The following is a 27,258-nucleotide window of genomic DNA, read 5'->3' on the forward strand; positions in this document are numbered from 1 at the left end:
TCCGCTCTTTGATTACCTTTTTGGTGGCCTTAAGTCGTCCGTTTGGGATCAAAGCTACCCAATCATCCCGGCTTGCCAGTCGGGGCATTGATGACTTGTGGAGCGTGGGATGAATACAAAGCTTCTACAACGTAGTATGTAACGTTAGGCGAGCCCTAGTGAGGATCGTAGATGTACCGAGGCAAGACTCACTAACCTGTATATGGAGAAGGGAGATGTTGTAAGAAGCTTGATAAACGACCCGGTTGCCAAGACGTACGAAGATGCAGTTAACGAAGCGGTACGTAGTATACCAAGCCCGTCGCTGCGTTGTCTCGACAGAAGTCTCCTCTTTATCATTAGTTGAACAAAACTGATAGATATAAGCGGACCGGGATGCCGGAGAAATTTTACCACCCTGTCCTACGTTAGACTATGTACTAGCATCGTCTCCAGAGATGGGGCCTAGCCAAAAGTGATTCAGGTGAGACTCCTGGGTGTAGAAAAAGAGGCTTTCTAGCTCTATGATCTTCATATACAGAGATGATACCGAAGCCCCCAACCTTAAACGTCATCAGTTTGTTTAGGGGTCCCTGACCAAGCTGCCAAGGGGGGAAAAACTAGCTAAGGAGGTTAGTTCCTCTAGTAGACTGGTACCTAGCTGCCATGGATAAATACTAGGATGTAATCTGCGGAGGCTTTGGTTCAGCCTCCTTGAATACCTTACATAGGATGTTCAGCGAACACGATCGTAGACATAAGAGGTAGGTACCGATAGACATGTAACAAACCGATGTTAGTTATTGCCATACCATCACGCCTTTCTCAAATGCGAATCTCGCAGATACGCATGAAAGCAAGATCAGTTGACTGGCGGATAACAGTCCCGCTATAAAGACAACAGTGGAAGTATCGAGAATTTGGGTACGTTTTGGGTACGTAAAGGAATCAAATGGAGACCTTTCATATGCGATGGTGAGACAATAGCTCCGACTTGCCTATTCAGGTTGATTTCCAATACTTTAGTCTTGACGCCAACCTAGACCTGGCAGCTTGAGATATGCATACGTATTCGCTGTGTGGAAAGCTTCTCGAAGGTCGCCCCGCTCGCCTAAGTGTAGTTATATGGATAAGGGTAGGAGGGGAGTCGACTAGGTTAAGGAATAACCTTGAACAAACTTCCCCTGTCTCGGTCCGTGAGTATATGACGGCTCTGATTGGTGACACATCTATAGCCTTCAACTCCTTTAGGCAAGCTAACCAAGTAGGCTAGCTGTAACCGATCACAATGACGCATCTGGGGTGCAGGGAACCAAGTCGGTACGACCGAGATGAGGGTTTCCGACTTCTCCTCGACCGAACTGATAATGCGAACTGCAGAACCTGCAGATGCCAGCATAAGAGCTCCAAAATATATATCAAATTTTTAAATTTTCCTTCGTGGAGATGGCATATCAGCCTGTCATAAGGAGAGGATCGTTACATAAACTCCGCTTTTTACTCCTGTGGTCCTGTGGGGGAACCATAGAACCTGCAACTAAGGTGAAAATCATTTCCAACAGAAACACACAACTTTCTCACTTAACTTTGTACCACGAAGAAACTCACGATATTTGCCCTGGGAGAAAAAAGTTAGAAAAATCTAATGTAGGATCGTAGTGTAAAAAGTAGCTAGAGCGTCCGCGATATCGTCATCAGCGTTCCCGGCGAGCGAGATCCGAATCCGCTTGGCACTCCTTAGCTCTTTATCCAGAACACTGGGACGTCTCAGCGCCACGCTAACCAGAAACTGCCTGCTCCCGATGTCACAAATGTGACAAGTCAGAATGGTTGTTGGATCGGATCACAGGCCATAGCTCCATCCATAGATCTCACCGAAAAGCCAAAGAGGTTTTCGGTTTACTTGATATAATCGACTGTCTCCTCTCAAGACAAACATGGGTCTACTTACCGAGCAAGACAAGCTTAACCTGGATAATCAGGTCGAGAATGTCCGAAAGCCAGGCCTCTCCTCCGTAGTGATACCCCGTTAAGTTGAATTGTTAATATCTGAAGGAGTCTTATAGTCTCTTGCATAGTGCAGTAGGTAGCATCGCAGCACGGCGCGAGCAAGATACCTGAATTATGCTAGACCATCCAACTTAATTGATCGAGGTCTATAGTGTATCGTTCACCAGTCAACCCCGAGAATTGTTAATGTTGTCCCACCTCGGACTAAATTTTGGATACGGCCAGCCATCGCTGCTGTATGGCATGAAGAGTGTAGGATGTACCCCTTATTTCTTTAGATACATATGCATACCTCTTAGCGTGCCGGAGGGGTGACCTTCGAGCATCGCTAGAGCGAATCTACACTTCTCGGTATTTGCCAATAGCTGCGTGCTGCGATGGGGAATTCCTTGGTGAAAATTTTTAATCAACATACATAGAAGCTAAGGATGGAGTTCGAACAAAAGATCCCTTGACCCGGAGGTATTACGGACGACGATCATAGACTACCAATGGAAAAGAGAGGCGCTAACGCAAGCAATGGGATAGTAAACACGATTCGGGCCTAGCCGTATTTTGTTGAGCCTCCACACAGAAATGCTACCTAGACGACTATTGGCTAGGCGTAGGTAATAAGAAATAACCATGGTTGAATACTGCCGTGAACTGATGTACTTGTGTCAGTCGATAAAGATGGCCTGTTGCCTCATAATTTGGAGTTTAATATTGTATAAAATACATACAAGTAATATACCTAATGTAGGTATGTATATCAGCAGCCGGCGTCGTACATCCACGGATTACTCGTATTCGCCGATTCCTTCTGTTGTTACAACGATCGTTTCTCGAGCTTCCGGATATAGGCTGGTCGTACAAAGCATTACTACGTCTTGTCTCTTTAAAGTACCTAGGTAGTTCGGTCTCGCATCACGCTGCATGAGCAAGTCCGGCAGCGCTTATTTCGAGTTACCTCGCAGGGAAAGGGATGAACCCGAGTGGAAGAAAATAATAAGAAGGATTCCTGAAAGAAATACTATGTAGAGTTTTGCTGAATACTACTACCGAGATATTTGCTTATACCGATGCACATGTGCCGCATGCATCCCAGGCCGGTCCAAGTGAGTTGTATCCAGCGGGCTTCGGCTGCTAGGCCGGTACTGTGTAAGTATGTGTATTCTGCGTATAGTTATACGTACACGCGTACAAGTTTGGCCGTCGTACACGACATGTGGTTGCGATTGATGTTGATTCGCATACTACCGCGCGACAATCCCTGAACCTGATCAACAGCGCGTCTAGTGAGGCTATAGTGAGGCGAGCCAAAGTGACATTGGGTAATAGCGATCGTCGGATCGGCTAGCCAGGCGAAGGTGTCAGTTAGCCGCCGGCCGCCAGAGAGGCTTCGATGACCGAAGGATTTATGGTGCATACATGCTGCCGTGTAAGTGGGACTCGGCAACGAAATGGAAGCGGGAGGGATCCGCAGGTGATAAAGTGCTATCGCCGAATGATACGAGTTCCGGAGGTTTAAACGACGACGTCAACAATTATGGAAATTATAAGAACTAGGGGTAAATCGTACCATTAGACGTAGATTATGTTCGGTTTACATTGACTTTAGATACTCTTCATATCGGGTTACGAACTTTATGATAACAATGGTACTGAATTATACAGACATTTCCACTCCGTCTAGCCCTACATAACAAAGCCGTGAAAGCACGTGCTCGTACTGAAATTCCCTATTAGTGATATCAACTAGGTTGCTGTAGCTAAGTATTCAGGAGATTATAAGGCTTACGTACCTATTATTGTTATGCATTATCCATGTTATAGAAGTTATTCTAAGCTATTGGCATGTGTACGTAGAGAAGTGAGGCAACGTGGTTGGGCATTCATAAAGAATACGTACAAACCTATAATCCAGAAGGTCACAAAACATGCATATACAACACTGTATGCAAATGCAGCCTAACAGTAACACCCTGGATATCATAATCCCGATATCAGGTTAATGATTTGCCACAACACGTAGCTCCCCTTATACGCCAACCCTATTCTCACACGTATAAATACCAACCTTCTCATGCCACCTCGTTGCGTAATACAGAGCTTGGAATCCTGAATTCCAGTAGTTGATACCTTACGACACGGTAAGTTCTGGGATCTTACCTAGAGTTGGGCGGTATTATAGCTCTGACACTCTGCGATATTAGGCATTTACGCTCTTTGACAAAGTCGGTGTAGAGTTGAGAAGGTTAGTTGAAAGACACGTCGAGAAAAAAAAGCTTCCACGAAACGACAATCATGCTCATATTCGCAACATGCCAAGTCACTATTATGTACGACTCTTTCGTGGCACGAGGAATTGGGCATGAATACCAGAGGAAGATAGAAAGAGACTAGGTAATAGAAAAGGAAATATTTCTAATAATAAGAGCATACTAAAGCAACTAGGTACACATTTACTAAGCTTATTCGAGGGAAGAGTAAGTCTCCATGAATAGGGGCTGGTATATCGACTAAAATCCAAATAATGAACTTGAAACCCTACTAACCTGGAAGTTATGAATTTCGGCAATAGTAATACCAACACGTCACTTCCCACACTGTCTAACTAGGAGATAGAAACCATACTGTCTTACGACATAGTTAATTTTAACCCAGGACAGGTAACTACTAAACCGACGAACGGTCATACCCAGTATATCTTTTACCTGCCTACCTAATTCACCCAAGTCAGAACAGAAGACTACCTACCCAGAAGACAACAACAATCCAGTCATCCTAACCCTCTTTGTTGGCATACCACGGAATCACCGAGTTTACCTGGACAAAGGAAACCAACTTAGTCAGGTTGTGGTTCGTGTAACAACCGGGTTATTCTGTTACTATTTACTTACACGAATTCTTCCACCCGTTGCTGGAAGCCGAGAACGGATTAGCTTGTATTTAATTTGCATTTAGATTGCAAAGCGTCCGTTTATGCGCCGAACGTGCGGAGTGAGCCCGGTAACGGCTGCGGCTAAGTCTCCGGCGGTACCTAAATTAATCGAGGACAGTAGTGTAACCGAATGGACTAACCGAGCTTCTCTATGAGTGAAGGGCAAAGCCTCAGCTTAAGGCAAATTTTTAGCGACATCTCGTAGGTACTATCCTCAAACTCATGTCTATTAGGTTTATTTAAAGGGCATATATACGAGCATAACGTCTGCAATTAGTCGTTCTTAAGAGTGAGGAATAATAATTTAGGATGCAAAGCGAAGACTTCATGGGGAAAATTGCCACTTGCAACTTCATCTACAGCATTAAATATTATAATCGAGCCGGGCTGATAGCATATACTTCATTAAGCCTCTAATCTATCAACGTAATGGATATAGGAGTTGCACTGACGTAGAGTAAAAGGCCTTTGGTGAATTGTGTTGCTTCTTTTCTCGCTATTATAAGACGTTACGAAGGTAAAGCACCACCTCGGGCTTACTTAGAAAGGATATTCATCAAGTCATGGACTTCAATCCAACTGCTGGTTTCTAGCTAAGTACCTACTATCGCCTCCTTCCTTATGAGGGGTTCATCGCCCACACCCATACTCATCCTAACCTCATAACAGCGTTTACGTTAAAGACACGATGGAGTAACGAGACGTGAATGATTCAACTTCCGTTAAGAGTTTAATAGATGCTCAATAGCACCTTGTACGCTCCCGCCGCTTCGTCGTAAGGCGGCTACGTTTCTGTCGAAGTCATAGAAACCCATGTCGTTCAGTTGTCTCAATTGTTCTGCGTAGCGTTCCTCGGGAGGTCGGTTGTCTGGTGGAGCGGGTGATCCTGATGGCGACCCCATGCCTAGAACTTGGACCATCTGCTGTAAAAGCTCAGGGGTCACGGGGGGCAGATTGCCCAAAGGATTTGCGCCTGGAACGGCTCCAGCACCGGCGCCGGCGCCGGTACCCGGAAAGGCACCGCTTCCACCGAAGAGACTAGCAAAAGGGTTGGGGGGCTGACTTGAGGGATTTTCCGTACTGGTTCCTTGGCCCTGGGTGGTACTGGTGTTACCGCGTTCGGTTTGTGCGCCACCTGTCGCCTGGGTTGCCCCCGGGCTAGTCGCTCCTGGAGCTGGCTGAGCCGCTGCGAATGGGTTAAAGAAAGCGCCGAAAGGATTAGCGGCAGCACCACCACCGGCACCTGGAACTTGAATATTGCTCCAAGTGGCTGGGTCGAACGGGTTGTACTGGCTACCGGCGTTCTGGGTACTACTAGGATTGCTGTTGGCGTTACCCGATGCATCGCTAGAAGATAGACTGCCGGGAGTGGTGTCAGTCACACCAGGCATGGGAAAGGCATTCTGAGCAGCTTGGCGACCTCCCATTGCCCGCTGTAATCGGGCAGCTCCTCGTAAGGCGTCAGGGTTGGTCATCATATGGCGGAAAAGCGGCGACCGCACAAGCTCGCGGGCGTTGGGGTTGTTTCGCAACATAGGGTTTGACTGAATCATCATGTCAATGAAGGCATCGTTGTTCATCATCTCATTCATCTGTTGAGCGACGTTCGGGTTGCTGAGCATATTGGCCAGCTGCTCTTCGTCCATCATGGAACCGACCATCTGAGCAAGGCTTATATCAGTCTCCAGCTCTATTAATAACGAATGTCTATGGTGGAAAACTCACTCCGCCGTCAGGACCGAACATGTCTGCGGATGGTAGGTTGGTCAGGCCGGCGTACCTTGCACCAGTCAGACCTGCTAAGGGGTTGTTTGCTGTACCTGCCGCCATATTGGTGGGAATTTGGGGCGCTGTAGGTGTAGAAGAGGATGTGGATGACGAGGCTGGGGCGGGTGTCGGGTTGCTCGCAGCGCTTTTGACTAGGTGAACGGTATTCCCGTTCTTAATCCTATACGTGCTCAAGGGCTCCTCGTTCTTCATGACACGGCCAGAGTAGATTAAACGTTGTCGATCAATAGGGATATCCTCGAAGTCGGCACCGGCAAGCTTATTTTTTAAATCGGAAACGGTCGCGGTCTCGGCCATGGTGATAGTATGCTGCTTGTCGCCCGACGTCTTCACCTTGAAGGTGACTTGAGGGTCAGAGCCGCCCTCGGTTGGTTCGGCCATTTTCGGGATCGATCGTCAATTGAAATGTTGAGGAGGCACAACAGCGATGCTAATAGTAACGCCTTAGGAGCGATATCGATATTGATAGAAAAATAAATAAGAGAGTTGTTCTATCGTAGCTAGGAAGTCAGGAAATTGAATAGTAAGAAAGCCTGACGAGTTGATGGAGGCGGCAATGGTTTAGATCGGGCGAGGTATGATTGGGTGATGAGGTGTTGGTTGGCGATGGTTGATGATTGTCCTAAGTATTCCGTATTCTGGTATTTCTAAAGTCTGGGTCTAGGTCGACGTGGGGCAAGTCAGCATTGTCCGATTATCTAGGGTACTAGATAAGACCCTATAACTTCCCCAACTTCCCTAGCTTTTAATATGTAATCTCCGTAATCGTCTTGTACCTGCCGATAATGTATAGTAAAGTACGCCATCAGCCTCGCGAGTAGCCCCTCCATTGGTGACTTATGCGACGTTAGCTCTTTCAACGTTCTTTTAACATCCATAGCCTTCCGCTGGAAGCTCAAAAGAGTCACCTAAATTTACCACATACATTACGGAATACATAGGTACCTATGTACCTAGGTATGTAATGATACGGTTGCCTATCGGACGGAGTCACGCAGCCAGGCTCTAAGCATCCAGGCATCCCGATGTCTTTATTAAGGGGCGCCAAGTTAAAAACCGAGTTCGATATTACACATACCCGTATTCGTGTAGACAATACCTTGCGCATTGGTGTCAATTATCCTATCCGCGACTTTTCTATCTTCTGCTCTATCGCATGTTGAGACTTGATTGCCAATTATAGAATTGCTCATTTGGCCCCAACCTTTGATTCCCTTTTTATATATAATTACCAGGTAGTCATATGGTTTGATATAGTTGTTGGGATATCACTAATAAGTAATCCCTATTGGCTAACTCATACGCGGGGCTATCCGGTGTGGCAGCAGGGCCTATTAGCCCTAGCTGACACCCACATACTTTTATAGGGTAACTGGCCACGTAGCTAATCTCTCCCCATACAACAATCAATATACTACTTTTGGGAATACCCTCTCTTTTGGATACCGCTCTCTGCATGCAGACCTTGTCTTTCCAACAATAGTTAGTAAATAAATAAGAGCCAATTAATACGGCTATTCTCACGACTTTAAGTTACAAAATGTTGAAATACTACTTGTTTGTGTTGATTGGGGGCAAAGACAACTAACATATGTGACATGCCACTTTTCTTAGAATCCAAACATTATCAAAACATGAAATGACAAGTATATAAGTAACCTAGGGGAATTAATCTTAACAGGAACCTCATATGGAAAATTCGCTGTCATCTCAAATGTCATAATGGCGCTTCAAATTAACAGGAAAGTTAAACATCTAGCAACTCTTAATAACCAATTTCGCTTTCTAATCGACGACAAGTATGTAGTATACGTAACCGTTGAACCGGATTTATTGCCAAACGATGATTGGTCGTTCATAAATTTTATCTCATTTCCCCCTGGTGACTGGAATCAGGGTCACATTTCGAAGGACCAACATACAGGCAGTTTAGGTTTTTCCTCTATCTCATATAACATTGTCCCAGGAGTCAAGAATATATGGCACCAGACACAGATCGATCATTTAGAATTTGAGCAGCCTTGCTCTCTAAGCCAGAACATTCGCATAGTCACGCACCCCTTCTTCCGCGATCCGGTAATAATCAAATTTGCTTCGTTTCCCTGTCAGATAGATTATATTGAGACCGAAACAATCATATACAATCGTCTTCAAGGCACAGGAATTAGCCCTGAGTTTTTAGGTCACGTAACGGAAGAGGGTAGGGGGGTTATCGGATTCGTCTTGGAGCTCATCGCAGGCAGCAGGCCAGCGGAGCCTCGAGATCTAACTATCTGCCAAGATGTCTTAGCAAGACTACATGCCCTAGGTATAAAGCATGGCGATATTCACGGGGGCAACTTCCTCGTCCGAGAGGGAAAAGCACTTCTAATCGATTTCGAGATATCACATTTGTGCGATGAAAAAAAGGAACTTGAGCTTGAATATGATCATCTTACAAAGCTACTCGGCGGATGCAAAAGGGGTAACTAAGGAGCGCCGGTTTATAAGCTTAGAAACTGCTCTTTATTGAAGTAAATGTTGTGCATTACTTTTCAATAAGACGTCATCTCCTTTTGCTTTTAAGATTGCGATGTAGAAAAAGTAACAGCAGCCGAAAGATCTACGCAATGTATTATTACATAAGCAACTAGCCAAGGATAAAGGATTCCATTCCAATATGAACCTCGGCATCTCCAGACAATAATTACCGACTTCCCCATGGGGCGAGCTGCAAGCTGCAAGCTGCTAATTCTCATTATTCATCTATTCATTCAAAACACCACTTGGACATTTCAGTTATCTTCACGAGCGTCTCATCTTTTAAATTGTGCTTAATCATATCTCATTTTGCTTGTCGTTATTAAAGATTTGTGTAGTATTGTTGGCTCGTTGCTATAAGTTTATCTAGCGTTTATCTGGCCCAGTGAATCGAGACCTCAATGAATTAGAAACAATATGCGGGGAATACAAGTCGGCCAATATGTCAAGGTGAGAAGAGATAAATATATATTCCCAAGTAAATCGGATATGTTTCGGCTTTGAATATCACTAACACCCTCCCAGGGCCCGAAAGAGCTCAAGGTAACCGAGCTCCCAGACCCAACACCAAAACCAGACCAGTACCTCATCGAGGTGCACGCCGCGGCCACCAACTTCTTCGATATCCTACAGATACAGGGGAAGTATCAAAACCAGCCTCGTAAGCCAAGCCATACCAAGAATCCAACCCTTACGTTAGGTTAGGTAGCTTTATCATTAAATTCTAACACTCCACCCAAGCATTTCCCTGGGTTGCCGGCGTCGAGTTCTCAGGCATCGTCCTCGCCACGCCGTCTGCCTCCAAATCGCCCAAATTCCCAGTCGGCAGCCGCGTCTTCGGCGCCAGTCAAGGCGCCTACGCGACGCGCGTGTGCGCTGCGGAGCACGAGTTGCTGGCCGTGCCGCAGGGATGGTCGTTTGCTGACGCGGCGGGCCTGTTCATCACAGCGCCTACGAGTTACAGCGCGCTAGTCCTGCGTGCAGACGTCAAGGCTGGCGACTGGGTGCTCGTGCACGCGGCGGCGGGCGGTGTTGGACTGGCTGCTGTGCAGGTCGCTAAGGCGTTTGGAGCAACTGTCATCGCGACGGCGGGGACGCCGCATAAGCTGGAGGTTGCGCGCCGTTTTGGTGCTGACCATGTGGTGGATTATCGCGATCCGAACTGGCCTGATCAAGTGAAGAAGTTGACGCCGAAGGGCCGCGGTGTGGATATCGTGTACGACCCCGTGGGCCTGGTGGACAAGAGCACCAAGTGCGTCGCGTGGAACGGGCGCATCCTGGTAGTTGGGTTTGCGGCCGGGTCGATTGAGAAGGTGGCTATGAATAAAGTGCTGCTTAAGAACATCAGTTTGGTCGGAATCCACTGGGGAGCGTGGGCGAAGTTTCAGAAGGAAGGCATTCCCGTGGTGTGGAATGGGATCAACAAGCTGGTTGAGCAGGGCAAGTTCAAGGGTACTGTCTTCTCGGATAAGGAGTTCGTTGGACTTGAGAGCGTGCCTGACGCCTTGGTTGCGTTAGGGGGGAGGGAGACGTGGGGTAAGGTGGTCGTGAAGATCCCGCAAGAGGGTGGAAGCAAGTTGTAGGTTTCAAGGATAATATTGGCTGGGGTTTGTTGGCTTTCGCAATATTGCAAACTATGCGAGTACCTTGATGGACAGGTAGTGGAGTATTATAATCCGTACAGGCGCTCTATTTTGGTCATTTAGAAGGCATTTATTTACTTATAACTACCAAATGTTGGACATTTTGACCCTTGTAATGCCATTAAATCTCTTGCTTAACGTTCACTAAAATCCTCCGTGTCAAATCACAAGCCCTTCCCTTTTATGATGTAGTTTCCTTCAAAAGTACATGGTTGTCATAACCCATATACTTAATCTGGATCTGCATGCTCTCCAGCACCCTACGCTTCATCTCTGGTACGGTCTTCACAATATCCATCTTGAGAAACGCACCATGCGTAGAGCTGAAATTGTATTTCTTAAGTATACTCCACATCCGCTGCAGCTCATCGGGGGCCAAGGGGATCATGTTCGGAATACTCCACATGAATGAATAGCTATTCAAACCCACGGGTCGAGCCCGCGCAACCCCTACGGCGTCCGCTTCCCAGCTACCTAGTCCCGAGGGTGTTGTAACTAGCGTGTCGGCGATGAGTAGATGTTCCTCGTATAACACCACAAAAGATCCTGGGAAGTGGCCGCCAAGCTTGAGAGCTTTGACCCCGGAAGACTTGCCATCGATCTGTAAGTCGAACTCTGTTTCCTCCACAAAGACCTGGTGCGATGAGCTCTGCGTCGTCCATTGCTTATCTTCGGCGGCTAGGTAGACGGGACAGTTGAAAGCACGGGCCCATTCTACGTGCGTCGAGTAATAGTGCGGATGAGAGATGACGATGGCTTTGAGACCACCTAAATCTTTAATCTTGTTGATAGTCTCGTCATCAATGAGAGTGAGACAATCCCAAAGGACATTACCATTTGGAGTTTTGATGAGGATGGCCCGCTGACCAATGGCTATCTTGGGCTCCGTATGAATAGATGTGAGCCTGCCGTCACCTTCGAAGGGTGTCCATATATTTTTGGTATTTTCACGAATCTCGTCAAGGGTAGTGAAAGCTTGACCAGTCGGTGGCGTGAATTGACGTGGGTCGTCACAGATGAAGCATGTTCTCAACTCTTGCCTGTCTGCGGTGGGAAATTGTGTCCCGCAAGCTGTGCAGATGAGCCATGTTCCTGTCCTCTTAGGATCATATGCGGGTTCACTAGATGCCATGTCTAGATGTATTTGCTGCGTATTTGCTGCTCAGTTGAACCCGCGAACTGTCTCCTATACTCGATACACTTGTACAAATTATCGTTGGCTTCGAATTCGAGATTCTCCCTTTAGGTTCACGTTATGTCCACCTCAGAGGCAGGCTTCGATATGTCTCTCCAGATTCTATAAATACGAGAGACGTACTTAGATGTCATAGGGGTCTTTGAAAATAGTAGCATTAGTGTATTTAGAAGCTCTGCGGGGTGCATTAGTGGGGGATAGGGGAGGAGATTTGGAGAAGTGGGGGAAGAGTTCAATAGCTCCTATATCGACTTGAGTGGTAAGTACTTCTAGTCCTTGTGTAACATGGACACTTTTAAGGTTCTATTACCAAGTAATACAGTCTTATCAGAAGAAAGTGGTACATGAATTCTATTCCGTGTGCGGAAGTTGTAGCCGGTTATCAGCGGCCGGTGAAGAAGGTGAGCTGAGAAACGCGGGGAATACCGAGCTCTATCCGGTTCGTGTAAGAGGGCGCGAATGAGCTGACCTTATCTTTCACCCCTTCCTGCCCTTCTCCGGCATTCCAATTGCCGCGTCCATAAGGCATGTGGTACATTAATAATAACTCAAATTCCCATCTTAGACCTTTCTTCCGCTTCTATGCTACCTAAGTAATATCTTGTCAACATCTTGTCTTTTTGACGTCACATCTAAGTCGTCGTTAAAAAACAGGCGTCTACATTCTGGGTTCAACTAACAAGATGGTCTTCTTCCTCGACTACATCCAACATAAAAAAGACTGGTAAGAATTTCATCCCCACCATTTCAAATATTTTACCAATGAATCTGCCATGCAATAACCGGTTTCGGAAATCTATTTCTCACAGCAAAACAGCAAGTTTAAGCAGAATGAGCGTGCAGAGAGACTTCGGGCTTTGACCAACTATCGTGGCCCCTTTACCCCGCTGGACCGAGATATCATCAATAAGCCCATCGAAGAATTGGTCGAAAATGTACATAAGGGTGAGCTTGAGCCCATTGACCTACTGAATACGTATGGAAAGGTTGCGCTCAAAGCACATGAGAAGACGAATTGCGTAACTGAGGTTATGGTCTCTGATGCTGAACGTTGGATCGCGGATGGCTCCATCAACTTTAAGGGTCCACTGGCTGGTATTCCGATCAGCTTGAAAGATACAATTAATGTTGGCGGGTTTGATTCGACTGTTGGCTACAGCAGCTTCGTTGGTAACAAGCAGCCGCAAGATGGTGCTACTGTTAGACTACTCAAGGATGCCGGTGCTGTTCCTTACGTCAAAACCAACCTACCTATCACATTACTCAGTTTCGAATCTACGAATGACGTCTGGGGACGATGTACCAATCCGCATAATAGCAAATACTCTCCTGGAGGATCGACCGGCGGCGAAGCAGCCCTATTAGCGTTGGGTGGACGAATTGGAATCGGAAGCGATGTCGCTGGCAGTGTCCGAGCCCCGGCCCATTTCTCCGGTATCTACAGTCTGCGATGCTCAACTGGAAGGTGGCCGAAAGCAGGCTTTGCGACAAGTATGCCTGGTCAAGAAGGCGTGCCCAGTGTATACAGCCCTATGTCCAGAACCTTGAATGACCTGACATATTTCACCCGTGCTATAATTGGTATGCAACCATGGAAGTACGACCACTCTGTTCATCCTATACCGTGGAGATCCGACGTGGAAGAAGAGTATGCGACAAAAAGCAAATTACGCGTGGGCGTAATGAGAACCGATGGTGTGGTTGATCCTAGTCCTGCATGCGTACGCGCATTAGATAAGGTAGAAGCTGCCTTGAAGGAAGCCGGCCACGAGATTGTCGAGGTTGACGTACCGTCGCCATACGAAGCACTTAAAATTGGTGCTCTCCTATTGAACGCCGACGGCTGCAAGGTGTTTAAGTCCTTTTTCCGCTCCGGCGAATGGAACGATCCGGGAGCTCACCAGATGGATTGGCTCATACGGCTTCCGCGCCCGTTCAAGTTTCTCTATTACCTATGGGTCAAGTACGTCCGGCGAGATGATATCTGGGCTGGCCTTGTCAAAGATTGGCACGAGAAGAGCGCGTACGAACAGTGGCAATTGGTTGCTCAGCGCGAGGCCTATAGGGGAAAATTCTTTGAATGGTGGAATAATGCGGATGTCGACTTCTTAATCACACCTCCTAATGCCACACCAGCTGTGCCTCACGATGGTATGAAGGAAGCTGTAAGCAGTTGTGGCTACACGTTCCTGTTCAACATTGTAAGTGAACTCTTAAATCGGCGTTTGCTTAGGTCATGCTAAACGACAAACATAGGTTGATTATACTTGCGGCATCATTCCAGTGACACATGTCGATAAGACCCTCGACAAGCTGCCGCCTACCTTCAACATTAGGAAACTGAATGGTGTTGCTCAAGGTGCATACAAGCTTTATGACGCCGAGGCGATGCACGGATTACCAGTAGGCGTACAGATTGTTGGGCGAAGGTTAGAAGAGGAGAAAGTACTTGCCATTATGAAGAGAGTCGAAGACGCACTCGGAGATGACAAGTATCAACTACTCGATATAGATTGATTGATGGTTTCAGACCGAGACATTGTTATAGATCCGACGATATTATAAGATACCATGTTTGCAGCGGTTTCGTGGCAGATTTATTATTAGACAGGCCACTCAAGCAAGACCAGAATCAAGACCAGAATTTAACGAATTACTACTTGCCTCCAAAGCTTTGGTGGAATCATGTGCGCATCATCCCTGGACATGTTGGAGATGGTGCATTCCTACGAAGTCCGATCTCGGGCGACCTTACGGCCGGTTGGTACGAGTCGGCTCCCTTATATAAATCTCCCTAGACAGCGAATAGGTTCGGAATAAATATCTATACTATGAAGTCAATTGACGGTCATCAACTCATAACCATTATACCTAGGTTATAATAGAACAATAAAAAGTCACTCACGCAGCAACCAGCTCTTATTCTAAGAACCTCACCCTCGTAATGGCGGAGAAGAAAGATCATTGGTCCACCGAGGTAAGTCGAGCGAGAGCTACTAGTTAGACATAAGGTATTCTTACCTAGGTACCTATATATACACTCTAACAAGACTATACAATCAAGGCGTATCAACACTCAGCATCCTTCGTGCCGAAACTCGCCACAAAGATCTTACAGTGGCTCGATCCACAGAAGGACGATGTGATCCTAGATATCGGTTGTGGTGGTAGGGTTTTCCTTTAAACATACTTACACTAGTACTTCGTCTTGAGATCAATTGGCTCAATGCTTACCGCATCTATGATTCAGACGGCGTAGTCAACATCCAGCTGCAAGACATCCTGGCCCAGGGTAACGGCAGCATTCACGGCACAGATTCATCGCCGGCTATGATCGAGGCAGCGACACAAGCAGCTAGCAAGGCCGGTGCATCGAAATGTACCTTCGAGGGTAAGCAAGCCTATCCTTGCCATAGTAGCAAACTTACACGACTAACACAAACCCAGTCGTCGACGCCCTCGAACTAGCGCAAGCATCGCATCTACAGCGCGGGCACTTCACCAAGATCTTCTCCAACGCAGCACTCCACTGGGTCTTTGGGTCCTCCAGAGGCGACGAAGAGCGCCAAGCATCCGTATTCCGCGCGGCACGAGACGCCCTCGCGCCCGGCGGCATCTTCGCGTTCGAGATGGGCGGCCTAGGCAACGTAGCCGAGATGCGGACCGCGCTGCTAGGAGCCGTAACGCGACGCGTCGGGCTGGCTAAGGCGATCGAGCACGACCCGTGGTTCTTCCCCGACGAGGCGTGGGCCACGGATATGCTGGAGAAGAAAGTCGGGGGGTGGAAGGTCGAGAGGGCGGAGCGCGAGTATCGTCCTACGCGGGCTGATGCGGGTGGCGTGGAGGGGTGGGTGAGGTTATTCGGGGCGCAGTTTTTTGAGGCGTTGAGCGAGGGGGAGGAGAGGGAGGAGTGTATTAAAGAGGTAGTAGATGTTTTGGAGTTTGTGTGTAAGAATCCGAGTGGTGGGTTTCATCTGGGGTATGTGAGGTTGAGGGTTTTGGCGAGGAAGCTGTGAATATGCGGTTTCTTCTATATCCTGTAGATATTCATGGCAAGGGAATCGTATGCTGTCTGATAGTATCTATTGCAGACATGAGAAGAAAGAAGAGGGATATGAGGTGAGGTGAATATAACTTCACGACCTTGACATATCAAACCGCCTTCATTTCATCGAAAGCGTTAACCTAGGCAACTAGAAAGAGACATCAAAAAGTGTTGGCTCATCGACTTGTATAAATGAAACGGCAAAGGCATCGTTGTAAATGACTTATATTACAAACAACTTAACATGACCGCTTCATTCTCATAGTAAACACATGTATATGAGTTAACGAACGCTCAAAAGTTAAAGCGATGATAGCTTGTAACTATTTAACTTCTTATAACCATGAGATACATGACACATGACGTCATCCTTTCGATTTGTCTCGTGGTGCATTCATCTGATCTCCTCCAACTCATGACTTGACTCATGACTTGAATCTATATCCTTCTTAGAATCATACAAAACACCATGTAAAATCTTCACTAAATGGTATATATACCATACTCCCTCATAACTAGGTACCTACCTACATTAAATCTTCCATCCACCAGCTAAACATATCTTCACAACGTCAAATCATGTCTAATCTATCTAATACAATGCTAACCCCAACACCCAATTCCATCCGCGCCCTCCAAGCCATCAGCATAGCACTCCTCACCACCACCGCCGGGGCTAGCGCAAGCCTCTCTATCTTCCTAGTCCCGCGGCTAATGGAGTCCCCCACGCCCCTCATGGTGGGGCAGTTCCTGCGCGCCGTGTCTTCCGCTCGGCGACGATTGACGATCCCGTTAATACTTCCCGGCATCCTGCACGCGTACCTAGCGTACTTGGTACCCGTAAAGGCCCGTATGTACGTTATTGCGGCTACTCTGACACTTAGCACGTTGCCGTGGACGCATTTCGCGATTACCCCGCTGAACCGTGAGTTGGAGGGGCGAATCATGACTCTGGATGCGGAGGAGTTCGAGACTGCGCACCAGTTGGTGGACTCGTGGGCTACGCGGAATTTGTACAAACCTGTTGTGAATTTTGCGGCTGGCATTATTGGACTATATGCTGCTCTGTGGTAAAGACTGATAGCATGGGTTTGGCTTTAGCCTTAGCACCAAACTCTCAGGAATCGGGAATAAGGGTGTTATATTGGACGATTTTATTGACCTCGGGCGATGCTGACTTATTTGAGCACAAAGACTATCACGGATCTCAGTAAGATGTTGCTAAGATAATACTTCGACTAAAAAGCAGGCCACTATCACTATATTCAAGACCAACTCAAAGTCCATTCACCTGACCAAGCACCACCCGCCGTTAACGTATCGAGACCTGTGATCGTTAGGATTTTACTCGAGTCCTGTAAACTCCACGCGCTACTAGGGACTTCTTTCCCGTTCAACTCTAACTTAGATATGGCATCTTGAGCTCCTAGGATCGTCACGTTGCCCAGCACATTCTTGTCTTCGAAATTTCCGCGAGGCGTGGCCTTAAGTGACGAGTTTTCAACAGTGAACTGATAGACATTAGCAACCTAATCCACTTATGAACAATAGAAAACTAGGAATCTTACATCAACCCATGTAGTAGTATTAGGCACAAGGCTCTCTCCATCGTCGAGATACAGTCCTCCACTGGCATGTCCGTCGCTATCTAATGCAACAAGGAGACTCCAGGGGCTGGCTCTAACGGCTGCAGTGGTTAGACCTGGTTCTTGCAGCGGTATGACTTTCCCGCCTCGCACGTAAACCGGGATATGGCCCAGTGGCGCATCAATAGTGACGTTTTGCCCGGGCGCAACTCCTTTGATTGACGTCTTGTTGTACCAATCGTACCAAATGGTACCAGAGCCTACACCAGGGAAAACACCGTCGACGGTCGTAGCACCCTGAACTAAGCAAGGGGTAATTAGGACTGCATCGCCTAGAAGGAACTGCCTATCGGCGTTAGCCAGCCATGGCTCATCCGGAAACTCCCATGCCAGAGCACGGAGGGTCGTTGAACCAGTAGAATGGCTGAGATAGAAAGTCGTGTAGATATATGGCAGCAACGCGTATCGGATCTTCATGGCCACCCTAGAAGCTTCCGCTACAGATGGCCAAAGGTACGGCTCCTGGCTAGCAGCCCCTTGCGTGTTGTGGTTCCGGTAGAACGGGAAGAAAGCGGACAATTGCATCCAGCGAGAACACAACTCTTCGTCGACGTCGTCGGCAAACCCGCAGGTGTCAACACCAAACATAGGGATACCAAAAAGGGAGTAGGACAGACCCTGCGGGATGGAGAAGAACAAAAACGCCCAGAGAGAATAGTTATCGCCCCTGTTTTTACGGTGAGCTATATTTCAAGAGTTGGTGGATCACATGAAGCTATCTTACCCCCAGTGGCCGGCCCATTTTCCAGAGCCTGCAAACTGAGACCGTCCGATAATGAATGGTCGCTTCTCAGGGAAGACATTTAAAAGGGCATGATAGGTAGCGTTCAGAATTTGATGTCCATATAAGTTGTGGACATCGTACTCTATAATCCCACCGTGGTGTGTCGCATTGGGACTAACAGCATGGACGGCAAGATCGCCGTGGAAGTTGTTGACAGCGTACGGGGGCCAGTTGACGTTCCGAACGCCCGGAGTCGGGGCACTGCGAAGATATGAGGTCGGAGTAGGATCTTCCCGGGCTTCAAGAGCTGCTTTCCTAACGTTGGTTGGATCGACACTCTCGGGGAACTGCCGTATCTCATTCCTAGACTCGCTTGGAAGGTCTAAGTTCCGTTCATCGCTGCCACAGCTACCCACACAGAATGACGAGACTTCTGACATATCAATCCAGATACCGTCGAACTTGATCTTACTGTAGTACTCAGCGACTTCGGATATCCACCACCGGTTGGCTCCCGTGCCATTAAATAGAGCACCAATCCAGTCAGGAAAAACTAGATCCATCAGCATGGCTACGGGGGGGAGAGTACTTAAAGACACATACCAGTGAAACCTGGCCAAACTTCTCCGACGTATATAGACCCATCAGGGTTGAGTAGAAAGGCATCTTGATCAACGCCTCGATTAAAAGGGGTGTATGCATCGCTAGAATTAGTGGGATCTGGTATATATATGGCCGAATCGATGATAGGCACGTAATGCTGACCATTTTCATGCAAGCGCGATAGGAATTCGGCCCCCTCATCATAGCCATAGCGATCTGGGTCGTTTTCAAAATCTCGGTACGCTTTCATGTAGTCGATATCGGCTACGAGGTGTTAATAATAAACTATCCATAACTACTAAGAATTCTGGTTAAAGAACGTCACAATGACTTACACCAGATTGTCTCGAGAGGAATTTCGGATTTGGCAAAGTTATCAATAACGTTTTGGAGCTCAGTCCAATTATTGTAACCCCATCTGCACTGGTGGTAACCAAAGGTCCAGTACTGCTGCATCGCAGGCAATCCAATCGCACTCTTTTGGTATGACTTGGTAATTTTGTCCTGGGTAGGACCTTCGTAGAAGTAGAGATCAATGCTGCCTCCGAGCGCTCTCCACGTAATGTTGGTTTCTCGTAGCAAGACTTCCTGGATATGGGCGCTACGTTGGAAAACACCGTGGGTATACGACTTATACTGAGCTGATTTATCCGTAGCATCCGGGGCGTATGTTAGAGCCCCAGTATCTTTGTCTACCTCAAAATAACGAGTGTCAAGATAGATAGGATGGTTTCCATAGATATTGGCATCGATATTATCGCCCACATCAGCTGCAAAGAAGGTCCCTGATACTTGTTAGCTCATATCGGAATCTAAGAAAGGCAGGGATACTATACGAGTAAAGTTGTTTCCAAGTCTGAAGCCATGGATTACCTCGCCAAGGCCGTACAAGTTATAATTCTCAGGTAAAGATGAGCCAAACTCAATAAATTGATTTTCATAGACTAATTGGGAGCCTTCCGTAGTAAACAAGACATCTTTGGTGCTTCTTCTAGTGACTTTAAATGAGAATGTAGGCTCGTTGCTCCAAGTGAAGTCGAGATCGCTGTCCGAAGAGTCGAAGTCTTCTTCGGTTTGAGGCTTTGGGATCAACTCTTCAGGGAGGATAAACCAAGTATAATTCTCAGAACCGATGTAGCGGGGTAGTATCTCGACGTGCAATCGATCCACCGCTTGATACTCAACGGTTAAGCTTAGATCTTCGACGTCGGTGCCATAAACATTGCAAGCTTCTCCAGCCAACGTGAGATCCGCCGTAAATCCATTACTCGTGTTCTTCACATTAGAAGCTACATAACCTGGACAGACAGTTTGGGGGTTGACAGCTTGAGGATCAACGATATTGGGGATGATGGGTTGACCAACATCTGGATTGGGATCCGGGTCATCTTCAGAGGTGAGAGCATATTTTGTGATGGTCGATGTCGGCTGCCCTGGAACGAGGCTAGACAGTGACAGTAGAGTCGCCAAGAGCAGCATGATATATCGAATCATTGCTCCCCTATTCAATCTTCCAGAACACCAACTCCATGTGATTGCAAAGGATGACACAAGACTTGAAAACAGGAGCAGACGAGAAGCGATGTTTAATTGACTATACCAGGAATCAAGCCGGACTATAAATGACATGAGAAATGGGTGAAAGCTAAGAGAGTCGGCGGATTGTTCGGCGATAGTATACGTGGTACCACTCCGACTGGGCGGAAGCCACCGACTTATAGAGCTGAGTATATTCATGTTGAATCTGTTAGTATAATTAACTACCCCCACCTACGCATGTTGGTCCTACGAGGTAGAGAAGAGGTAGCTTTGGAATCCTCCCAGGGCTTGTATTCAGGTAGTGGAATAACAAAACCGGATAATGATCATCTCTAAACGAATAGTTTATATGCAGGCTGTTATGAAGTCATACATAGCTTAGGTGGGCAGGGATACCGGGATACACTACCAAAACGCCATCCCTTCACGAGGATGACATGAACTGCTGTTGTTGCATCACTAGAATAATGGTAAAGACAATTATAGTCGGTGAACAAGATGTCGAACAATTCAAAAAGCGGTTACAATCTCCAAATCTCCCCGCATTCTTATGCAATGTAGATCCATCCGGGGACGCATCCGAGCTTTTAAAAGCTCTTTTTTGTCTTGTTCAGCAGACCGGCAGCTGCAGAATACCACCGATAAATACGACCGATATTGCTTCTTGAAGTCCGCAGGCGGACAAAGCGTATATAGTTGCATACCCCGCGGTTTATTTATACCTATGTATTTATAGCATATAGTCCAGTATTAAGAATGAATAACTTAACTTTGCCCCACATAAGCTTTTACACTAGTGTACTGTTAGCTTATCGCAATTCGCATTTCCCGACATTCCAATTCCACCCTTGTACTAAAACATTAACAACCTCTAAACATATCACATCTTATTATTGCCGGTCCAACGTCATCCAAGGATAGGTATACTATTGCGAACAGTATCAATTCGCGAGAGAAGCCGGTTCAATACAGCCAAATAAAATCGCATATCAACCCCCACCATGGCTTCAACAACGGCACCTCTGCCGCCTTCCGAACTCGCGAAGCAAATCCTCGAGCACAAGGCGCCCAGCTACACCTTCAGCTTTTCGCCATTCCTACGTTCTACCTACGGCCACGGATTCCCGCCGAATAGACCCGTATGCAAAGCATTCATAGCAGGGCACTGTCCGTTAGGTACATCATGTCCCGACCGTCACGTCGCGCCCAACGCGGCCAGCAGCACCAACGCCAGCTACAACTCCCTAGTATGCAAGCATTGGCTGCGAGCTCTGTGCAAGAAGGGCGAGAGTTGCGAGTTCCTTCACGAATACAACCTACGTAAGATGCCCGAGTGTAACTTCTTTGTGCGCAACGGCTACTGCTCTAATGGCGACGAGTGCCTATACCTGCACATCGACCCTCAATCTAAACTACCTCCCTGCCCACACTACGACCGGGGCTTCTGTCCTCTGGGCCCCAACTGTTCCAAGAAGCATGTCCGCCGCAAGTTATGTCCCTACTACCTAGCCGGCTTCTGCCCCGACGGTAAGGCCTGTAAGGAGGGTGCTCACCCGAGGTGGGATAAGAATCTCGAGAAACCCATCGCTAAGGCGGACGTCATACCCGAGGAGCCTATTAGAAGAGACGATGGATTTATGGATGAGGACCAAAGAGATTTCGGAAGGCAAGATAGGGATAACAGGGGCGGCCGGGGCGACAGATTCGGTGGCGGGCGTGGCGGTCGGTGGAGAGGAAGAGGTGATAGGAAATTTGGGCGTGGAAGAGGCCATCACTAGAGATGATGCGTCTTGGCATACATATTTACAGGCAGGCAGACGGAACGGAACGGGTATTATACCGTAACACGTCTCGATTACCACCTAGGCTCGAACTGGTGGGGTTTGCTGCCACCAATTTCCGCCCATATGCAAACATTCAGCTTGCCTTGGTTGACTCGTTTTGACAACAAGGCTCGGAACCTTCGAGGCACTCGATGCAATCAAGCTAGTTACCATAGGCGGATGCTTACAAACCAAAGCTTCTGAGCATGGAATAGTCCTAAATTGGAATTTTCAGGACTATCGTCTACGGGGATAGCAGTGACCAGCCACTGTAAAGAAGACCCAAGGAAAAGACGATAGGAGGACATAGGATACCCCAAGATATACTACTAGTATAGCAATCAAGCGGTCGTTACCCACGACGTCAATCAAACAAGATTGCCGGGTTTGTTCTAAACAGGTATTTATGCATTCGTGTGAACTAAGTAAGCTATATAAGCTAGGTACTATCCACGTAAAAGAGAAGCGAGATATATCCAAGCATTGAAAGGAGCAATGATATGTCATCCGGCCTCATCGCCCGCCGTATGTATAGCCTTTATAACCCCCGTCGCCCTATCCATCAATCATCATGATACGACGCCAGCCAAAAAGCAAACCGCCTAACACTCCCCTTAACCTAACCCTTGACCCTCGTAGATTTCTCAACGTTGCTCTTATTTCCAGACATTATGGCCATCATGGTCCTTCGCGACAGCAATAAATTCACTGCCCTCGCCAATCTCGCTCTCGGCGCTCTTCTCGCTACCGCTACTGCCACTAGCACTATCCGGGCGCGCGCCTCCCTCCCATGCGCTAAGCTCGTCTACCTTGCGGATCCCCATCATCCACGCTACTAGACCACGCGGGGCCCAGCGGCCAACGAACCCATAGAGTCCGGCGCCAAGGCCGACGCGCACTACGTCGCTCTGGTTCGAACCATCGATCACGTCGAACACAGCGTTATGCAGTTCTCGCAGGGAGCTGCCGCGTAGTCCGCGGATGCGACCAGCGGAGATGGCCGACGACGACTGCGACATAAAGTTACGGCCGTATGCGTTGCGTGCGGACTCGGGCCACTGTAGCGTCTCGACCGGCGACGGGGGTAACAGCGGGTGTAGACCCGTCGTCGGGAGAGCTGTTGCGTTTGCTCCAGCGGGGCCCGCACGGACCGGCGTGAACCCCGCGAAGTCGAAGGTGCCGAGTTGCATGTGCGTTACAGGGATGGCAAGGGGGCTCAGTTCCGCCGTTAGGACTTCTGTAAAAGCGGAGAGGGCGGAGCACACGGTGGCTTCGGGGGCGTGAAACGGCGGGTTAATCGAGGAGATGATGGACGGTGTGAAGACGAGGACTCGGGGTGATGCGGTGGTCTCTCCTTGAGGTGTTATTCTAGATGTGAGAAGAGGTAGGAAGGACTGGATCGTGAGGATGGGATGGAGGAGATGAGTGTTGAAGAGATCGGCGAAGCTCGAGGGAGGAATCGTAGCGATAGGGGAGGTCTGGTAGTTGAGTGAGGGGATCAGGATAACTGCCTTCAACACCAGGTAGGTCGGCTTCGCTCGCGGGACAGCAGCGTGTGGGGTTTGGAGATAGGCGGCGAATCGTTCGATAGCTTGGCCGGCATTCGGGGGCTATAGCAACCAACATGTTAGACACGAGAAACATCAAGGTGTTATTTTAACTTGGAATACTTAATACTTACATCGGTTATGTCGATACCTAAGGGCCTAATGTCAGGTCGTGAGAGGCTCTGCACGATGGCCTCGTCGTCGATAGTATTGCAAACAACATATACGATAAACCCCCTCCTCTCTAAATCCAAGGATAACGCCTTGGTCAGAGGTAATGTTGGCGATCCGGCGATAACGACGACCTCGAGTCTACCACCATTTCGAGCACGCTTCGCCCGACGAGGTTTACGGAGCTGTCTGGTATATCGTATTGACCTATATGTTATATATCCAGCAGTGACGACCACCACACCGCAAAGTATCTTGTGACGAGAAATCCAATTTTGTATACTCTCGTACGTAGTCAGCGGTATGATCTCGACGGGTGGTGGTCGAGCAGTTGGTTTTGGTCGCACATATTCGGGTACCCATTCTGCTGACGATAGGGTATCCCTAATCTCATCGGCGACCTTGTCGACTGCCTTGTCGACATAGTCGGCAACCTCTCCGGAGTATCGTCGGATCTGGTTGGGGATGGACGAGAGCTGTCACATGTCTCCTCCGTTAGCCGTTTTTTTCTCTATTCATTTCGATGCGATGCGCAACAAAGTGCGGGGTGATAATATTGATCTGTAGGGCACTAACCAAGTCCAAAAACTGCTGGTCGTCGGCAGACATGTCCGGATATGAGTTGCTTATATTTCCAGGGTTGAACGGTGGATTAAGAATTGGGTATCGATGAAGTTTGGCGAAGACGGGAATATCGGGGTTCACCAGCAATGTTGATTTTTCGAAAGATAGCCCGCCTCGTATGGACCTATCGATACCTTATCAAGCCTATTAACCCTCCGTGCTTACCAAATGGCAAATGCGGGATGATGCACTCCCCGCATGCACTTAAATAGTGGACCCTACGGTACCTAACTCAGAGAGTACCCAGGTACTTAAATACCGGCCCGGTTATTAGGTACTTGAGTACATCACCCCTTTTCAACGACCAGAGCATGCAAGGTACATTGTAGTTCAACACAACTTAAACACTCCCGAGTTTTATTTAACACGAAGCATCATGGTAACGCAAGCCTTTCATAGAAGTCGCTTTCTAGAAATACATACGTATCTTTGTCGTAAAGAATTAAAACCAAAGGTTGTAAACTGAACCCCTATGACATAATGATAGCAGTTAATAGTTCCATACTCGGCGAGAAGAGTATACGCTGCGCGTATTTTCTATAGGCTGCGGCATATTGTAGCTTGATAAGTCACTGTTAAACCTGAATGTAGCTTGGAAATTTGATATTCAATAGGCTTTAAGTTATAAACGGGACACCTTTTGCCCAAGAGTTAATTAATTGAGAACCTGATAGTGTGGAATCATAAACTCCTTAGACTTATATTCATTGTCTACTAGAAACATAGGGTACTCGAATCTAATCTGAATAACTATAACCTCCCCATAGTTACCTACCTACCCAGCTGAGTGTCTACATGAAAAATTATTTTATAACGATACTCAACTCTCTTATTAGACCTCTAAACTAAATGAGCACCATCATACTAAAAATACAAAGATATAGAAAACTTTTACTAGCATTCAACACAACATCCTAAGGTAAACCTTAGGCATTACTCCAGGAAATAAACAGAATGAACACAATTCATTGTACAAGACAAAGGGGTTAATGGTGTAACTTTATTACAATAGAGAAGAGAACCCTGAAATAGAACCTAACAACTCCTTTATCCTGCATCACAATCTGGTACCATGCAATAGGAATTCCCCTAAATCACCTCATAACCTCCGAGTCGTCTCAGTCCTGGGACATATGATCATAGTCCATCCCACCTAATCCATGGCGCTCCACGCCGAGTCCCTCCATGAAATTCCCGCATAGCGTCCCCCCCCGTTCCTCATATCGCTATCTGTCTACAATATTCGGCACTGAAAGCCAAACCTCTGCGAGCTTTCCTTCACCAAGTTGGTAGATTGGCCCATGGCGTCTGTATCTTATCATATACGACGTCGGAAATTTTGGTACAGTTCTTTAGGTCGACAGCGGGGCAGATAAATTTCGGATTGAATAGTGCCATTCGGTCGTCACCGTCGCGTCTAAGAATGAAGTCGAGACCTTTGCGTAAGGTATGTCCCCAAAGAGGATTGAATTCGCCACGAAATTCTATTTTCCGAGCTTGCCAAAAGCACCGAAGAATGCCCTTGACGAACCATAGGTCTTCGTAAACTTGGCAGCGTAGGTATTGATAACCATCAACCGGCGTGCCGTCTTCATATCTGGAGTAATTGTCGCAGGGGTCGAACCAAACCATGACTTTTTTGGGCTTCATGCTTCCGAGAGAAATACTGCGAAATATTCCTTCCCATTTGTTATAGTTGTCTTTGTGTTCATCCCGTCCCCAGCAGTTCCAGGCACCTCCCCACAACGAACACCTGTAGTTGATCGTGATCTCTTGGATATGGCGTATATTGTGAGGGCCAATCTCGTAGAAGAATTTGTGCCAGTCTTCGAGAGGAAGACTTACGCTCACTTTCTTATAGATGTATGGAGTGACGTCGCTATACATTTGTTTGCATACTCGACTGAGACCGATATTTGGAAATGAGGTCTTGTGATAATATAGACCTAGCTGGGAATAGTCGTATATACCATCGTCGTCCCATCCAGTTATATAGACCTCATCGTAAATCATTTGCCGTACCTCTAGTGGTAGCGAAAAGAAGTTTGTCTTAGAAGTAGATGTTGGAACCTTCTTAACGGCGGATAGAATTATTTCGTTAGGCGTTGCGTCTGTCTTGAACCCGTTTAGGATTATAGCTTCCCTGAGTTCGAGCGAAGCCATTTGCTCCTCGAGGCTCATTTGGTTCTTCATTTTGGGACAGATGTTTCGGTTTCTGTAGGTTTAAGAGTTGAATACGGCTGTTCCTTGAAGAAATGTGTTGAATATAAAAATATGCGTGTGTTTAGGAGAAGGTAGGTAGAGGTAAGTAGTTTTATACCCAAGCCCGGAGAGTATGGGCAGGGGAAATAATGAATTGTTTTGGACAAGAACTTTGTTTGAATTGTGTTTGAATTGTCTGATGCTTAAAGGAAGTTAAGGTTGGACTTTGTTTATGGCACAATGATTAAATAGAGATTCAGGTTGTGCGTATTTAGT

At 47.3% G+C, this 27,258-nt stretch overlaps 11 protein-coding genes across 11 annotated transcripts; 6 read left to right on the forward strand and 5 right to left on the reverse strand.

Annotated features, from left to right (window-relative positions):
* Positions 1 to 5,294: 5,294 nt before the first annotated feature.
* F5Y00DRAFT_245723 (uncharacterized protein) lies at positions 5,295 to 7,683 on the reverse strand. The gene is made up of 2 exons (XM_048009008.1): positions 6,638 to 7,683; positions 5,295 to 6,573 (listed from the first exon to the last, which is right to left on the reverse strand). Exons 1-2 carry the CDS (start codon positions 7,079 to 7,081, stop codon positions 5,635 to 5,637), a joined length of 1,383 nt encoding a protein of 460 aa, XP_047861587.1. The 5' UTR covers positions 7,082 to 7,683; the 3' UTR covers positions 5,295 to 5,634.
* A 659-nt stretch (positions 7,684 to 8,342) lies between these two features.
* On the forward strand, positions 8,343 to 9,223 carry F5Y00DRAFT_245726 (uncharacterized protein). Its single transcript, XM_048009009.1, has one exon. The coding sequence runs from the start codon at positions 8,423 to 8,425 to the stop codon at positions 9,170 to 9,172; it is 750 nt and encodes a 249-aa protein (XP_047861588.1). The 5' UTR covers positions 8,343 to 8,422; the 3' UTR covers positions 9,173 to 9,223.
* A 179-nt stretch (positions 9,224 to 9,402) lies between these two features.
* On the forward strand, positions 9,403 to 10,967 carry F5Y00DRAFT_245727 (NAD(P)-binding protein). Its single transcript, XM_048009010.1, has 3 exons — positions 9,403 to 9,670; positions 9,746 to 9,881; positions 9,962 to 10,967. Exons 1-3 carry the CDS (start codon positions 9,638 to 9,640, stop codon positions 10,801 to 10,803), a joined length of 1,011 nt encoding a protein of 336 aa, XP_047861589.1. The 5' UTR covers positions 9,403 to 9,637; the 3' UTR covers positions 10,804 to 10,967.
* Positions 10,968 to 11,044: 77 nt separating this feature from the next.
* F5Y00DRAFT_272709 (beta-lactamase-like protein) lies at positions 11,045 to 12,165 on the reverse strand (the record flags this gene model as incomplete). The annotated part of the gene is made up of 1 exon (XM_048013035.1): positions 11,045 to 12,165. The coding sequence occupies exon 1, from the start codon at positions 11,993 to 11,995 to the stop codon at positions 11,045 to 11,047; it is 951 nt and encodes a 316-aa protein (XP_047861590.1). The 5' UTR covers positions 11,996 to 12,165.
* A 1-nt stretch (position 12,166) lies between these two features.
* F5Y00DRAFT_163729 (amidase signature enzyme) lies at positions 12,167 to 14,885 on the forward strand. Its single transcript, XM_048004740.1, has 3 exons — positions 12,167 to 12,782; positions 12,876 to 14,259; positions 14,315 to 14,885. Exons 1-3 carry the CDS (start codon positions 12,742 to 12,744, stop codon positions 14,573 to 14,575), a joined length of 1,686 nt encoding a protein of 561 aa, XP_047861591.1. The 5' UTR covers positions 12,167 to 12,741; the 3' UTR covers positions 14,576 to 14,885.
* Positions 14,886 to 14,889: 4 nt separating this feature from the next.
* F5Y00DRAFT_245729 (S-adenosyl-L-methionine-dependent methyltransferase) lies at positions 14,890 to 16,400 on the forward strand. The gene is made up of 4 exons (XM_048009011.1): positions 14,890 to 15,035; positions 15,123 to 15,225; positions 15,309 to 15,449; positions 15,506 to 16,400. The coding sequence occupies exons 1-4, from the start codon at positions 15,003 to 15,005 to the stop codon at positions 16,072 to 16,074; spliced, it is 846 nt and encodes a 281-aa protein (XP_047861592.1). The 5' UTR covers positions 14,890 to 15,002; the 3' UTR covers positions 16,075 to 16,400.
* A 132-nt stretch (positions 16,401 to 16,532) lies between these two features.
* F5Y00DRAFT_163737 (uncharacterized protein) lies at positions 16,533 to 17,618 on the forward strand. Its single transcript, XM_048004741.1, has one exon. It carries the CDS (start codon positions 16,683 to 16,685, stop codon positions 17,175 to 17,177), a length of 495 nt encoding a protein of 164 aa, XP_047861593.1. The 5' UTR covers positions 16,533 to 16,682; the 3' UTR covers positions 17,178 to 17,618.
* On the reverse strand, positions 17,273 to 20,932 carry F5Y00DRAFT_163740 (glycoside hydrolase family 31 protein). The gene is made up of 6 exons (XM_048004742.1): positions 19,913 to 20,932; positions 19,412 to 19,861; positions 19,077 to 19,340; positions 18,474 to 19,026; positions 17,672 to 18,416; positions 17,273 to 17,614 (listed from the first exon to the last, which is right to left on the reverse strand). Exons 1-6 carry the CDS (start codon positions 20,811 to 20,813, stop codon positions 17,369 to 17,371), a joined length of 3,159 nt encoding a protein of 1,052 aa, XP_047861594.1. The 5' UTR covers positions 20,814 to 20,932; the 3' UTR covers positions 17,273 to 17,368.
* Positions 20,933 to 21,461: 529 nt separating this feature from the next.
* On the forward strand, positions 21,462 to 22,835 carry F5Y00DRAFT_245732 (uncharacterized protein). The gene has a single exon (XM_048009012.1). It carries the CDS (start codon positions 21,617 to 21,619, stop codon positions 22,391 to 22,393), a length of 777 nt encoding a protein of 258 aa, XP_047861595.1. The 5' UTR covers positions 21,462 to 21,616; the 3' UTR covers positions 22,394 to 22,835.
* Positions 22,825 to 24,910, reverse strand: F5Y00DRAFT_245733 (DUF1776-domain-containing protein). The gene is made up of 3 exons (XM_048009013.1): positions 24,733 to 24,910; positions 24,120 to 24,632; positions 22,825 to 24,048 (listed from the first exon to the last, which is right to left on the reverse strand). Exons 1-3 carry the CDS (start codon positions 24,763 to 24,765, stop codon positions 23,095 to 23,097), a joined length of 1,500 nt encoding a protein of 499 aa, XP_047861596.1. The 5' UTR covers positions 24,766 to 24,910; the 3' UTR covers positions 22,825 to 23,094.
* A 1,148-nt stretch (positions 24,911 to 26,058) lies between these two features.
* Positions 26,059 to 26,973, reverse strand: F5Y00DRAFT_265301 (uncharacterized protein; the record flags this gene model as incomplete). Its single annotated transcript, XM_048011777.1, has 1 exon — positions 26,059 to 26,973. One exon carries the CDS (start codon positions 26,971 to 26,973, stop codon positions 26,059 to 26,061), a length of 915 nt encoding a protein of 304 aa, XP_047861597.1.
* Positions 26,974 to 27,258: the final 285 nt, after the last annotated feature.

The sequence above is a fragment of the Daldinia vernicosa genome (genome assembly GCF_022497035.1).
Source record: "Daldinia vernicosa strain CBS 139.73 unplaced genomic scaffold F5Y00scaffold_53, whole genome shotgun sequence".
Taxonomy (NCBI): Eukaryota; Fungi; Ascomycota; class Sordariomycetes; order Xylariales; family Hypoxylaceae; genus Daldinia; species Daldinia vernicosa.